Source organism: Culex quinquefasciatus, chromosome 3 (assembly GCF_015732765.1).
Source record: "Culex quinquefasciatus strain JHB chromosome 3, VPISU_Cqui_1.0_pri_paternal, whole genome shotgun sequence".
NCBI lineage: Eukaryota > Metazoa > Arthropoda > Insecta > Diptera > Culicidae > Culex > Culex quinquefasciatus.
The window spans coordinates 201,360,384-201,376,236 of record NC_051863.1 but is presented as its reverse complement, the minus strand read 5'-3'; the positions used below and the strand labels follow the sequence as shown (position 1 = coordinate 201,376,236).

At 35.1% G+C, this 15,853-nt stretch overlaps 3 protein-coding genes across 4 annotated transcripts; all 3 read left to right on the top strand.

The window, feature by feature from the left end:
- Positions 1–447: 447 nt before the first annotated feature.
- On the top strand, positions 448–8,063 carry LOC6032782 (laminin subunit gamma-1). Of its 2 annotated transcripts, none has more exons than XM_001843271.2 (12): positions 448–562; positions 1,163–1,402; positions 1,809–2,375; positions 2,440–2,749; positions 3,246–4,634; positions 4,807–5,004; positions 5,192–5,305; positions 5,364–6,666; positions 6,730–6,979; positions 7,122–7,208; positions 7,275–7,575; positions 7,635–8,063. In XM_001843271.2, exons 2-12 carry the CDS (start codon positions 1,256–1,258, stop codon positions 7,844–7,846), a joined length of 4,878 nt encoding a protein of 1,625 aa, XP_001843323.2. In that variant the 5' UTR covers positions 448–562; positions 1,163–1,255; the 3' UTR covers positions 7,847–8,063. The 2 variants fall into 2 exon arrangements, with proteins under 2 accessions (XP_001843323.2, XP_038117610.1); XM_038261682.1 differs by having other exon boundaries at positions 532–684.
- Positions 8,064–8,469: 406 nt separating this feature from the next.
- On the top strand, positions 8,470–13,876 carry LOC6032785 (adenylyl cyclase X E). Its single transcript, XM_038263050.1, has 16 exons — positions 8,470–8,708; positions 8,763–8,903; positions 8,953–9,115; positions 9,178–9,539; positions 9,595–9,710; positions 9,768–9,803; positions 9,863–10,294; positions 10,421–10,571; positions 10,629–10,703; positions 11,136–11,260; positions 11,573–11,827; positions 11,982–12,243; positions 12,379–12,477; positions 12,536–12,804; positions 12,878–12,972; positions 13,025–13,876. Exons 1-16 carry the CDS (start codon positions 8,580–8,582, stop codon positions 13,846–13,848), a joined length of 3,534 nt encoding a protein of 1,177 aa, XP_038118978.1. The 5' UTR covers positions 8,470–8,579; the 3' UTR covers positions 13,849–13,876.
- Positions 13,877–14,009: 133 nt separating this feature from the next.
- On the top strand, positions 14,010–15,105 carry LOC6032786 (leucine-rich repeat-containing protein 59). The gene is given in 5 exon segments (XM_001843273.2): positions 14,010–14,167; positions 14,224–14,283; positions 14,339–14,489; positions 14,492–14,634; positions 14,699–15,105. Coding segments are annotated over 5 exon segments (864 nt in total). The 5' UTR covers positions 14,010–14,044; the 3' UTR covers positions 15,086–15,105.
- The last annotated feature ends 748 nt before the right edge of the window (positions 15,106–15,853 follow it).

The following is a 15,853-nucleotide window of genomic DNA, read 5'->3' as shown; positions in this document are numbered from 1 at the left end:
AACCATCAGCAAACCACATGGACTCGTTTTGGAAATCTCAATGTAAAAAATAACAAAGACTTTTTTTGGCTGACCGATGCGGTTGCCGGAATCCCGAGTTATAACTTAAAATCTTTAAGTCCCATTGAGTCCCAGAGAATCACTAACTGTGAAAAAGAAGTCACAACATTTTGTAAGCAAAAATAAATTTTTTATGCTCTCAAATATTTCAACAAGGTGCACCCTATATTCCGAGACCAATCATTGATGTGTTTGTTGAACCAAAGTGAATGCACTTTCCTTCAATTCACAAATACTACTACCCATTTCCTTCCTATTCGTCTTCGATCGCCAGATGATCGTATATTCACGACCTGCTATTTGGTACATACCAGTCTTAAATTATTCTAATGAATGTATTCGTTAAGCTCTCATGACAACATGCCAGTGTATATTCATATAAATGTAGTACTACACCGAAAAAGAATGAAGAGAGCTCAAGAGAACCGCACAGGCATCTCAAAACAGCGATCAGTTGCATTTAAGTTTTTGACTAGGATTGAGGTGTGACAGTGAAAGAGAAGTATGTTTTCCACATGGAATGTGCCATCTTGGTTTTGGGATAAGTAAACGAAGGCGTGCGGAGGTTTTGCAATTACTTCAAATGTTTTAACAGCAAACTTTACGTTACATTAACTTCACAAAGTAATTTCTTTTAAATTTAGGGTCAGCTGAAATCAGCTTTACTTTAGTAATTATTTCTAGAGCTTCCAGTAACATTATCTCGTCACGAGATAACGAGAACTATTCATGTTGCTAGCAACCATTTTTAGATTCATTTTTTTTTAATATGTTCAGCTTAGTTTTGAATCCAAGTAAAATAATTGGTGACGTAATCAAAAGTGAACTAACGTTCTATACCAGCAGAAATGAAATCATTTTTGATTTTAAGTTTGGGTTAGTTTGCGTGATGTTTAATTTACCAGATGCGCGTAAATTCACATTGAGGATTCAGCAAACAAAAAAAACCAAATGCTGCGAGATCTAGCATGCAAATGTTTATTTTAGTTAGCATGTTTATCTCGTGTGCATAGCTTAGTATTAGTGTGAAAAGCATTTATTAGCTCCACCCAGATAATTAATGTATCTTTTCTTCTTTATATTTTCTCTTGTGTCATTTCAGAAAACAATAGTTCACCTAAAATGATGCAAGTTATTGGACAACTCAACTAAACGTGCGAAATATCATTCATAGATCAAAAAAAAAAGATCAGCAATGTGTTCATCATACAAGAAATGGTCATATTTCACCTTGAGTTATACGGTAGCATTCATAACTTTGGCAATATGTGCAACGCAAGCAAGTGAAACAACCCACTATTTGCCACCACTTGAATGTTACGATCCGTACGGAAGACCGCAAGTACGTAAATTCCATAAATTATTAAGTTAATTGAAAATGTGCGCAGGGTTTGCAAACTTATAGTCCGAAAATCAAAGAAGGTTTCTAATGATTCAATTTCATGCTCTTACATGACTCGTTCAGAACTGAAAATCTACCGTGGTATAAAAGCTTTATAAAATACGACCAAATTATACGATCTCTCTCAGAGAATGTTCTTGATGAGAAAGCGTGAACAGACGACAATGAATGTCACAATTTATAGCGAGAGTGAAATTATACTCCGGAAACAGAATATCAGCTATTTAAAATGTAACATATTGATAAGGAGTACGAAGCTACGCAATGCTGCTTAGTGACAGTCTCTGCTGATGAGCTCAGTTGACTTACGAAATACAACTAAACATAATTTTCATTCCCTTTCTAGCGTTGTATACCAGAGTTTGAGAATGCCGTGTACCAAGTAGAGATTGAAGCAACCAACACATGCGGTGAAGATGGAGACACTAATTTTTGTGTTCAAACAGGCTATTCCAACAGAAAAAGTTGTGATGATTGTCGGGCTGGACAACATTCTCCGGATTATTTAACTGACTTACATGATCCTACCAATCCAACATGGTGGCAATCCGAAACCATGTTCGAAGGAATCCAATACCCAAATCAAGTGAACTTAACCTTAAAGCTAGGCAAGTCATTCGACATAACTTACATTCGAATTGTGTTTTACTCACCACGTCCGGAATCATTTGCAATTTATAAAAGAGTTTCACCAAATGGGCCATGGATTCCGTATCAATACTACAGTGCAACCTGTCGAGATACTTATGGATTACCAGATTCTCTGTCTGTCATGAAAGGCGAAGACGAATCTCGTGCGCTTTGCACTAGCGAATACAGTGATATTTCGCCACTTCGGGATGGCAATATCGCATTTTCTTCACTTGAAGGTCGACCCAGTGCCATCAATTTTGAACACAGTATTGAATTACAGGTATTGTAACCTCGTGAGGTTCCTTGATTTACCATTGTTATTAATTTTGATACTTTTTTTACAGCAATGGGTAACTGCTACAGATATTCGCATAACATTGGATCGTCTCAACACTTTTGGTGACGAAGTTTTCGGCGATGCACAGGTGTTGAAATCATATTTTTATGCGATAGCAGATATTGCTGTTGGAGCGAGGTGTAAATGTAATGGTCATGCCAGTGAATGTGTAACAAGTACCAATTCTAATGGACAACGAGGACGCGTATGTAAATGTCAACACTATACCGATGGACCGGATTGCGAAAAATGTCTTCCATTCTACAATGATTCACCTTGGGGACGAGCAACATCGAAAAATGTTCACGAGTGCAAGCGTAAGTAACGACTGAACTGAACTTTTTTTTTGGTATCGCAATGCTCGATAAAAGTTAAACCTGATTTATGCGTTTCCTTTTATGAAAACTCGTCTCACAGTACCATTAAAGGGCAGCAAATAAAAACAACGCAGAGCAATAAAGTCACACAAACATCTTTCTTCTTAAGACAAGTTCCACCGACGCGTGAACATCAAATTTGATTTCGAGTTGCACATAATTATGTTACATTTGCGATTTAGTTTCATTCTTATCAATAGTTTACAAATTATTTATACTGAACAGTTTAATAATGTATATAAAATAAGGAAAACCATATCACATCCACCTTGGTATCTTGTCAATTGTACGAAATAATTTTATTTTGATTAATACTAAAAACCTCAAGCTTTAAATGTCGAAACGGACGTTTACCGTTATTAAAGACATTTTGAGAATGTTTGAGATATACCTAATAACTCGTTTACTCTATTTAATATTTCTCATCTTGTTTCAGCCTGTAACTGTAATGGATACTCAACCAAATGTTTCTTTGATCGGCAACTATACAATCTGACTGGTCACGGTGGTCATTGTATTGATTGTGGTGCCAATCGCGATGGACCAAACTGCGAAAGATGTAAGGAAAATTTCTTCATGCGTGAAGATGGCTACTGTATCAACTGTGCTTGTGATCCGGTCGGTTCTCGGTCATTACAATGTAATGCTGAAGGAAAATGTCAATGCAAGCCAGGCGTTACTGGAGACAAGTGTGATCGCTGTGAAAATAATTTCTATAATTTTGGTCACCACGGGTGCCAGCCGTGCAATTGTGATGTTCGGGGTTCACTAGAAAACGCGCCATCCTGTGATCCTGTAAACGGTATTTGCTCATGTAAAGAAAATGTTGAAGGTCGTCATTGTCGCGAGTGTAGACCAGGTTACTTTAACTTGGATTTGGAGAATAAATTTGGTTGTACCCCATGCTTTTGTTACGGCCATACCAGTGAATGCACAAGTGCCGCAGGATACTCAATCGTGTCAACAACATCAAATTTCAACAAGCATAAAGAAAAATGGTCTGCCATTACAGCCACTGGAAATCCTGTCGATATAAAGTACAATGCCAAAAGTCAAACAATTGGAGTTGGAGCTCAAGGATATGACGCAATTTACTTTCTTGCACCTGATCGTTTCCTTGGCGATCAACGCGCTTCGTATAACAGATTGCTCAAGTTCCGTTTGCAACTCGTAGGCCAGACTAGACCAGATGTCAGCACTTTTGATATAATTTTGCAAGGAGCCAACAGCAGTATTTCACTGCCAATTTTCGCTCAAAATCAACCAATGCCCGATGATGAATTCAAAGAGTTTTCGTTTAGGCTCCACGAATACCCCGAATATTCTTGGCAACCATCTATGTCAGCCAGAGGCTTCATGTCCATTTTAAGTAACCTAACGGCAATCAAAATACGAGCAATCTATTCGGATTACGGTGAAGCATTCATTGACGACGTAGAACTTCAAACAGCGCATCGAGGTGCTGCAGGTCGTGCGGCGACCTGGATCGAACAATGTACATGCCCTGAAGGATATCTTGGCCAATTTTGCGAGTCGTGTGCACCTGGTTATAGACATAATCCAGCGTTAGGGGGGCCGTTTATGCCATGTATTCCCTGTGATTGTAACAAGCATGCCGAAATTTGTGATTCTGAAACAGGAAGATGTATTTGCCAACATAACACAGCCGGTGATACATGCGATCAATGTGCTAAAGGATATTACGGAAATGCGTTAGGAGGAACACCCTACGATTGTAAACGATGTCCTTGTCCTAACAATGGTGCATGTATGCAGATGGCTGACGAGTCGGTTATTTGCCTCGAATGTCCCGTCGGCTATTTTGGTAAGATTGCTCTTCTATCTATAAGCTAAGAGTCATATGAGATAGAAAGTTTTGTTTGCAATATGTTTTTTTTTAATTCTTAACAGAAACATTCATACGAAACAAACGAGCTTTCTAAATGAAAATAAAATGAAAAATATCAGATATTTTAAGCCAATTCAAATCTTTTCAGGACCACGTTGTGAGTTATGCTCAGATGGATATTTTGGAGACCCAACGGGAGTACACGGAGCCATTCGTATGTGCCAAGCTTGTGATTGCAATGGAAACGTTGACCCGAATGCTGTGGGTAATTGTAACCGAACAACTGGAGAATGTTTAAAGTGTATTCACAATACTGCGGGTCTACACTGTGACCAATGCTTGCCCGGTGAGTATCATTTGTGTTATCAATAGATAAGATATTCAATATTCACACCTTCGTAAAGAAGAATGCTGCACGCATCACTGCTTTATTTCTGTGCAATAACTTGTTTTTTTGATTCAATAAATAGTTGTGGTAATTTCAAAATTGAGCATTAGACTTTTTCATAAATAAACGACATTTTTTGTTACAGGTCATTTTGGAGATCCATTTGCACTGCCTCATGGAAACTGTGAAGAATGTAGTTGTTATCCGCGAGGAACTGAGCAAACTGATAAAGGCATTTCAATCTGCGACCCCAACAATGGTAAACATAACCTTGAATTGATATGTTGGTCATCACCTAGATAAAACAAATATTTCAGGTAACTGTCAGTGTAAACCAAATGTGATTGGACGAAATTGCAACGAATGTAAAAATGGTTACTGGAATATTATCTCTGGAAATGGATGTGAAAATTGCAATTGTGATCCAACTGGAAGCTACAACTCATCATGTGATACATATACAGGAGAATGTTATTGTAAACCAGGCATTATTGGCAAAAAGTGTGATCAGTGTGCTTTGGCACACTATGGATTTTCATCAGAAGGATGTAAATCTTGTGACTGCGATCCGAGTGGTTCTAAAGGTTCACAATGCGATCAATTCGGACAATGTCCATGCAACGATAACGTCGAAGGAAGACGTTGTGACCGTTGTAAAGAAAACAAGTTTGATCGTCATCAAGGCTGTCTGGATTGTCCTGCTTGTTATAATCTCGTTCAGGAAGCAGCAAATGAACATCGAGGAAAATTGGCAAACTTGAACAAAATATTGCAAGATATTCAGTCTAAACCGATCGTTATCGACGACAATGAATTTGTCTCGAAATTACGAACAGTACAAGACAAAATTGATATCTTGGTTGAAGACGCCAAAAGTGGATCCGGTGGAGGAGAAAAAACATTGAATGAAATGTTACAGGATTTAGAAAAAAGACTAGAAATTGTGCGTGACTTACTCAGCAAAGCTGATGAGTCTCAAGAGTCCACGGAAGTAAAAATTAGTAGAGGAGCAAACAACGCAACAATTGCTAACAATCAAATACAGGATGCTCGCCGCGAATTAGAAGCAGCCATTGATTTGTTACAGACTGACGGAGCAGCTGCGTTGAGTAAAGCACGAGACATTTCTGGGCATTTAGGAAATCAAACAAATCAAATTAGCGGCATATCTAGGGAAGCACGACAATATGCTGACCAATTCAAAAAAGAAGCCGAAGAGAACAAAAAACAAGCTGAAGAAGCACACAAAAAAGCGAGTGAAGCTCATTTATTGGCCAAAACTACAATTAACTTGCAGGCACAAATTGGAGAAGAATTCAGAACAAATATTTCAAATGAAGTTCAACAAGCCAAAGAAAAATTAAACACGGTATCGAAACTGACCGACCAAGCTTTAACAAAGGCAAATGAAGTATATGACGAGTCATTATCTTTATTTGTTGCTGTTAATAGCGTTTCCCCGCCAAGCATCAATATCGATCACATTAAAAAGGAATCGAACAAGTATAACAAAGAAGCAGACAAAATAAATGCAGATTTGGAAAAAACAATTGAAGATCATCAAGCTTTGCTCACGGATGTAAGTGAAAACATCGAACTTGCCAACACACTTTTAGAAAGGTAAATATTATTGAAAAATAAAATGTAGCTCTCAAATATACAAAATATAATTGTTTGCTTCAGGGCCGAGTCTCAAAAGTTTGACGCCATAAATGCTGTTAAGGAGTTGGAAGATGCTAAAGAACTGGCAGTTAAAGCAGTTGCCGAAGGCGATGGAACATTGAAAAAAGCTAATTTCACTTACCATACTCTGTCTGGGTTCAAAAATCAAGTAGACGAATCTAAACAAAAAGCAGCAGATGCGTTAGAATCGGTACCTAGCATAAAACGGCAAATCGATAATGCCATTGAGCTTATTGCTAATTCTGAAGCGGTAAGTACTAAAAACAAAACACTATCAAAAAATCACGTGAATTTTTCATGCCGACAAAAAAATATTCACTCAATCGCGTGATTCATGGACTATCTTAAATGATGGAATGTTCAAGTATTTCATAATGTTACTTTATCCACAGGCTTTGAGAAGCGCAAACCATAATGCGCTTGAAGCACGTAATAATGCTCAGTCAGCACAAAAGAAGTATGCTGAGGAAGCTTCTAAGGTTAGTGTTTTATTTTATTACTTGCATTACTTTCTATTTAAATTTGTTTTTTTTTTTTAATTACAGCTTGCGGATAGTATAAAAAAAAGAGCAAATACTACCAAAAATACAGCTCGCGATTTAAGGCATGAAGCTGATCAGTTGAATGGTCGATTAGCCAAAACGGAAAACAGTCTTGCAGAACGAGAGGCAAATATTCGAAAAGATTTTAACTTAACGAAAGAAGCTAAGGAAAAAGTTGGCCAAGCTCAATTGAATTCAAACGAGGCCAAATCTCAAGTAGAAAAGGCTATGAAAGAAGTAAAAGCTATTATAGATGAACTAGCTGATTTGAGAGACATCGACATCAAAAGTTTGAATGCTTTAGGTATGCAGTTTTTTCGGTGATTTTGAGAAAAATGTTGAAATTATTTCTTTTTGTTTCAGATGATCGTCTGACAGCCGCAGAAAAAGAATTAGAAGATGCCAAACTAACTCATAAGTTACACGTGTTGAATGAATCCAAAAATCTACAAACTCAAAATATTAAAAGCTATCAACGGGAGATAGCAGAATTGGAAAATGAGGTAGCAAACATAAAAATGATTTCTGATTCTTTACCAGAAAACTGCTATAAAAGAACACGTCTTGAGCCATAAGTTTTAACTGGATTCTTTGTTTGAATGAAATGCTGCATTTTTCAAACAGAAGTCTTATTAAAACCATCTACGGTGTTCTCAGATAAGACTAACAAATGAAACAAAATCTTAAATTCAGTAGAAACAGTGCCAATTACAATAATAACTATAGGAAGTGACTAATCGCAAAAGAAAAAGAGTGAAACTAAATAAAAGCAATTTAAAATATAATCGAAAATAAGCCATAGTTTTAATTAACAAAAATATCACTTTCCTGATAGATTGACTGGATACGGTCAATCAAACGATAAATTAAATTGATGCTGCTCACGTCAGTGAATGTTTACATTTATAGCAGGATATACTTTATTTTACAAACCCTAATTGACTTAATAACATTGTTTTTCATGACTATAATTGCGAATAATAATTGAATCTATAATGTAGACATTTTTTATAATGTTGATTTTGTTAAGCTAAAAGTGTTTATAATCTGAACTTGCTGATAAATTGTATTGAATGATCGATTAAATCATGACTGGTAAACAATCATCACCAAACTTCTTATCTATAGCATTTTTGAAGTACCTAATCGAACAGCGCTGTGAAACCATATCAATTTCTACCTATTGATTAGTTGTCACTTGACTGTACGAACTTCACATCGTTAGATTTTTTTCTTTTCAAAAGGGGCATCGTCTCCATTTTATTTTGATTCACAAAAATGAGATCACGGAACATAAATGTATGAAAAATGACGAATGAAAGTGAGACATCCAATTCAGTGCCGCAGTTGAACAATGTAACGATGAATCCTGAACATAGTCAAGAGACGGATGCTGATTACTATGCTTTGAAAAAATGGGAACTAGGATTTCTAAGAGTACGTAGTGCTATCTATTATCGTATCGTGGTCTTTAATACATGTTTCGTTTAGAGAGAATGTGTAAATCTGGGTTTGGAAGCATTCTATAACAAATACATGGCTAGAGTGCAACGAAGCTATTTATCAATTTTTGTGGTTCTTCAAACGTTTGTTAGTGTTGCCCACGTCATAGTGATAGTAACAGGAGAACAGGTATGTACTTTAAATATCCGAATATATATTTTTTTACATTTTTTAAAAGCATCCAACAGCTGCTATTCATCCTGACCTAATTTGTTATACATTTGGAAGTTTGATTGTATGGATTTCTTTATTCGCTGCCTTTAAAGAAGGTTTAGTAAAAGCTTTTCCATGGGTTCCGTATGTGACTTCCAGTGCTGCAATTTTTACGCTTATAATTACAGGTAACATAACTGAAAAAAAACACGTGCAGCAATAAAATCATCAACAATTCTCTTCATTTCAGATCTGATGATTCCTTTATACCATGCAGTAGTTTCCTACGTAAATCCACCTCTCAGGCCTTCATACGCGAGCCATATTATTTTTGCTATTTACATATTTCTACCATTGAGCGAAAATTTGCACGTCATAATTTTAGGAAGTGCTACAACTATTTGTTACCTGATTATCATGATAATGATAACATATAGATTGGAAGCAGATAAATTTATCAAAGTCATGACTGAGTTGGTATACTTTCTTTGTTTGAATTTATTTGGACTATATTTTCGATTGATAAATGAAGCAGCAATTAGACGAACATTTCTGGATCGAAGAGAACTTGTGGAAGGAAATCTTCTTTTGAAATTTGCCAGAAATCAAGAGGTACGTAAACAATCTAACAAAGTTGAACATTAAAAAATAATTCAAAATCATGCAGAAAGAACTGCTGCTAAGCATTTTGCCGGAGCATACTGCTGAGCTCATGGAAAAAGATATACGCTCCATGATACAAAAATTACGAACTAATCATCATGACACAATTAACACTCAAAGGTATTGAACACAAACAGTAAAAATTTGTCCATTCTAAATGATGTTTATTTATTCTAGTTTCTTCAGAACTGGAACTCAATGGAGATCTATAAAGTAAAAACAAAACATTTTTTTTAACAATCATATTAATAACTGCCTGCAATTGATTTCAGCAAACTATACGTACAAAAACACACAAATGTGACAATTTTATATGCCGATGTTGTAAATTACACTTACATTACAACACAATTACCCGTTCGCACGCTAGTAGATGTATTGCATGAATTGTTTGTCAAATTTGATGAAGCAGCTAAAGAATTTAACGTACTGAGAATTAAATTTCTGGGGGATTGTTACTATTGCGTATCGGGTGTTCCAATCAAAAATAAACATCATGCCAAAAGTTGCGTTGATCTTGGTTTGCGTATGATCAAAGATATACGGGATGTACGTATGTCCAGAGATTTAAACATCGATATGAGGATAGGTATACATTCTGGAAGTATTATATCTGGTGTCATAGGAGCTTGCAAGTGGCAGTTTGATATATGGTCAAGAGATGTTATTATTGCAAATAAAATGGAATCAACAGGAGAATCGGGGTAAGAAAACAATAAGCACACCAGGATATTAAATTTTTCAAGTTTGCACCATAACCACAAATCAGGGAAACACTTTTGATACACAGTATATGTTCTGTATCATTCTGATGATACATTATATTTCAGAAAGGTACATGTAACTATGCAAACACTTGAATTATTAGATGGCGAATACATTTACGAAGATGGAACTGAAAAGGCAAGGTTGGATCCCGTACTTGTAAAACACAACATTCAAACTTATTTGATTGTTCCACAATTCTTTGAAGAAAATAATGTAATGTTTTAGATTATTTCAAATGATATCAGCAGTAATTTTTTATTATTTTTTCAGTACTTCATGACGCCAGATGGATCGTCTAGCAGCCGTTTGTCTGTTGGCGTAAAACGAAAAACTATTAACAACAAGGTATTTAATAATCATTTTAAATTCAGTTATTTGCACTACTAAATACTGGCGAAAAATGTGTATACACAAGGGTGCCGAAAAGATGGAAAAATGTTTCAAAACATCACTCCATACTGAAAATGATGTTGAAGTTTGTTCGAAATATAACAGTGGATGCCCTAATTATCCATTCAAACATCTTTATAATGCTGCTCGCATACTGTCCATTTGTTTAAGTGGCAAAAGGAAACCTTAAACCTCGTGATACGTAGTTTCCCATTTTGTTGCATGGTGTCACCAATGCATTGCAATGATTCAAAGGCTTTTTGGTTGTGGAAAATGATCATTTTTTTTCTAGCCACTCCAGTATACGCATTTTATTATTGCTACCCAACACATGAAATATCCAATGGTCATACAGCATATATTTAAACCACATTCACATTTTTATAGAAAGAACGAAGTTTGATATCAAGAAACTTTATGCAAAATTCAATGGAGCAATTCCGGGAAATCATGAAACAAACTAATGTTGAAATGGCGCATGAACTAGATCGAATGCCAATCGGAAAATTTCAGTAAGTTTAAATAAATTATTTATTTATTATTAAATAACGTGTTCGAAATGTTTGCAGCATGTATAAGATAACCCAAATTCCTAAAAAAACGTTTTTGCTATTTTTAGGAAGTATTTTTTTTTAAAGGACACATTATATTGTGGAAACAGTCTTGATTTCCATTACCTATTTGTTATATGACTGCCTGTTAATGATGTTTTCTTTTGACACAGAGAATGTTTAGGCAAATCGAATGTATGAATTCATACTCAGAAGCAAATTACCAAAATACTCTTTAAAGATGAAAATATCTAAAATTAACATTATTTACAGATTCAACAAAATATTTTCAACATCTCAAGTAACTCCAACTACTACAACTGCTTCATCATATTGCAATGCTTACAAGAGAAATGATGTAGACAGTGACCACCGGTTGGATAATCTCTCGCCTTTTTTCATGTGTTTTGAGAATAAGCGTTGGGAATGGCCTTTCATGAAAGAACCAGACCTTATGCTTAAATATAGTATACTGATGAGTTTTATAGTGTTTATTTGCATTTTCACTGTTCAATTGCTGAACTATGCGTGAGTATATTTAATATTGGAACAGAGCGACATTTTTGTTTGTTGAAATTATCTTGCTAGAATATTACAGAAATCGAAATCGATATCAAAGTAAAATTATATTCAAAATTATGTATACATTTCGATTTAAATCATTTTTTCTTTGTTTTTACAGGTCCGGATACTATTTTTGGTCAATGATGCTAGTATCAGGAGTAATACTTCTTGTAGCAATACCAATCACGTGGTTCAAAAAACTATGGGATGTGTACACTCCATACTCGTCAGAAGATTTATTGAAAGTTCGAAGACCACAACATGCAATTTTGCGAATGCTGTATAATTTTTCTGACAAAATAATGGAAAGTTTCACCAGTAGAACCATAATTTATGTTACAATAATTTTACTTCTAGTCACTTGCTCGTTAATTTATTTAGTAAGTATGAATATGAGGCAAGTTCAAGATCATCATAATAAATTATCACCCTTTAAGAACTCCATACCATTCAAAGTTTGTTCGGCGTAAAACCATGTTCTGTGTTCGATAAAACTAATAAAACAAATCTTCCAGATTGAATGCAACTATGACCTGAACAGTGAAACAAATTCATCTATGTTGAACGTTACACAATCAACAATAATAGCTAGAAAGTACTGTATGAATTCATGGGTATGTTTTTTAAGTATGATGTTTAAACTTTCTAGATCCATTACCTTTTGTATTTCAGTCCGTTACCCAGTGCCTTACACTAGCGATCGGGATGGTATTTCTTTTTCTAAGAATTCATTTTATTCTTAAAGCATTCTGTGGCATAATGATTCTTCTGTTCTATGCTTGGGTAATTTTTTATGAATTACATTACATTTATGACAACAGTGCAAGCATGAACCCTGGAATGAATCCAAAAGTGGCTCATTTAATGCTAATAATATTCACTGTAATAATTTTCCATTGGATTGATCGTCAATCTGAGTACATCGCAAGAGTTGATTACAAGTGAGAATTATTGTTGATCTTTTTATACTTCTATCAAGAATTACACACATATAACCTGTTTTGTCATTTTCAGTTGGAAGCGTCAACTTTTGAAGCAAAAAGAAGAAGCTGAAATTACAAAGCAAACCAACAAAATATTGGTTGAAAACATCCTTCCAACACATGTTGGTATGTATTTCGAATTGACTCACGCCTTTATGTTGATTGTCTCTTTTTTCAGCTGAAATCTACATCAACAGACAACTCAAAAATGAATTTTACAATGAAGAGTACAAAAACGTTGCTGTTATGTTCGCTACAATAACAAATATGGAAATTAACACAGATATTTCTGTGGAGAATGAAAAAAGTGTACTGAAGGTTTTAAACGAAATAATATGCGATTTTGATGAAAAACTTCAGTACTTTGATGGATATTTGAAAGTAGAAAAAATCAAAGTTGCTGGTTGGACATACATGGCTGCATGCGGTCTCGATCCAGGACGGTGTGACTCTTCTTCGTCCCTTGGGCCATTTCGGTCGGTATCTGGTATAACGCGTACATCTTTGATGACTAATGGACGAAGAAGCCTTAATCCTAGATCATCAGAAATTCTCAATCAGCAACCCAGCAGAACAAGTTTATGTACCAGACAAAGTAATAATGTAACTATTGTATTGACTGAGTTTGCACTTGAGCTAATGAAGGTATTAAGAGACTTTAGCAATGAAAATTTTAAGCAAAACAGTCCTGGATTACTGCGCGTAGGAATTTCAAATGGAAAAGTTATGGCAGGAGTAGTTGGATCCAGTAAGCCATTGTATGATATTTGGGGCAATGCCGTAAATATGGCTTCAAGAATGGATTCTACTGGAATACCTGGTCGAATTCAAGTAACAAAGCAAAGCGCTGAAACTTTACAGGCGTATGGATATCAATGTGAATATAGAGGACAAATTTTTGTTAAAGGAAGGGGTAAAATTCCAACGTATTTTGTAAATGTTAACGATAATTATGAGCTATTGAAAAGCGTTGATTCTAGCGACATTTCAACTAAGTTGTAGAAATTTTAATCGATTGCTCAGTCCCAAATGCTATTTTCAACACAAACACACACATGAACTTCTTTTGCGATTACCTTTCATATGCCATGCTATGACAGCAAATGTCATCGTCGGAAGAAATTTACACGTCACAGTTGCCGGTAAAATTAAATCACAGTTTGTAGCGTTCTAAATTATTTTTATACTTGAAGAAATCATGTCCAAAAAACACAAGAGTAAAATTAATGAAAGCGAAAAAATCAATGTTAGAGAAAAGTTAAACCACAATGTACTTGATCTTAGCTTGATGAACATTTCTAGCGTTCCGGTCGATGAGATTGTAAGTTAACAAAGCGATGTTTTATTTCTGAGCTCATGCATGGATACCTTTTTCAGAAAACTTTGAAACGTGCAACAATACTAGATTTATCAAACAATGTTATAAGCATCATAAATGTAAGTATAATGTATATAACGCAAAAGAAGATACTTTATTTTCATATATTTTCAGACCGACTTCACTTCACTTATACAACTTACAAAAATAGATTTGAGTAAAAACAAAATTAGGTCTATCGCTGATGATTTTGGTAATCTGATCAATCTTCGTCATTTAGACCTCTACGATAATCAAATTGAACGACTTCCCTTAAGTTTTGGTCGTTTAAAAAGCTTAAATATCTCGATTTGAAAAACAACCCTTTGAATCCGGTATTCTCAAAAATAATTGGTACTTGCACCGATCAGAAAGATTGCATAGAAGCTGCTCGTAAAGCTGTTGCTTTTATGGCGGATATTGAACAGCAGGTATGTACTTTACAGCATAACCTTTTTTAACATAACGCAATAAATATAATCTCTCTGTTCACAGGTAATTGAAGATCGACGTAAAGAACGGGAACTAAGAGAGCTCAGTGATGTGAAAATACCGAGTGAAACTACAAATATCGTCGAGGACGTAAACAAGCCTGATAAACGAAAGAAAACGAAGGCTAAGAAAAACTCGATTGTAAACAATGCGACGGAGGAGATTGTAACTAAATCGCAAACTAAAAGCAACCACGTATCTACGACTGAATTGAAACCCCAGAAACAGAATGAAAGCAAGACATGTTTGTCTAAAATTATCAATTATACCTTTTTATTCATAATTTTATCACTAGTTTGCTTTGGATTAATTTTTCTTCTCAAACCAGAACTTATAATCAATTTTTTATATGTAAATGATATGGACATTTTGGAAGAGTTCATTAAATAAATAATGTTATTGATTGAAAATGCTTTTCATACTGATTATAGTCTAGACAGATAAAAAAAAGAAAACAATCCTAGACCACTAACAATTAAAGACAGTCTAGCAAAAGGCTGGTCAATAATGGCTAGCTACCATAGAAAGATGTTTCGTAAATTGCCATCCCAACGAAATATTTATCTAGCTTCAACATTGAAAAGGGCCTACAAAGACACCACTTTGCATTGTTCGAAAATCTGCCTTTATCGCAAATTGTACCTACCAAGCAGATGTTGACTGGGCAAAAATTCGCCAAAAATCTATTTAGGGGCAGGGGGGGGCAGAATGGCCCGCCTAAGTAAAATGCGCAAAAAACCATAGAAAAACATGAAAACTTATGAATTCAGTGTAGTAGGCTCATGCTTTGGGATGTTCCGTTCAATGTTGTATACTTGGTTGATGAAATTTTTTAGCTTAAAACTGTTTTTGAGCCACTTAAAAAAAAAAGTTTTTTCGACTTTTTTCCAGGGTGCGGGGCAGAATGGGCCACCCTGCGGGGCAGAATGGGCCACCTTAGAAAACAAGCCATTTTGTCTAATACAACGTTGAAGGGAGATAAGAAATGACTTAAGGTACCTTTCTAACATAGTTTCCATGAAGTTAGACCACTTTAGTAAAAATAGTCACTTACCAAAACAAAGATTTTTGAAAATAGTGTTAATATGTTGAAAAAGGACACTATTTTCACAAATAATCATCAAAACAACTAAAAAATCAACTAATGTTGCATTAAAC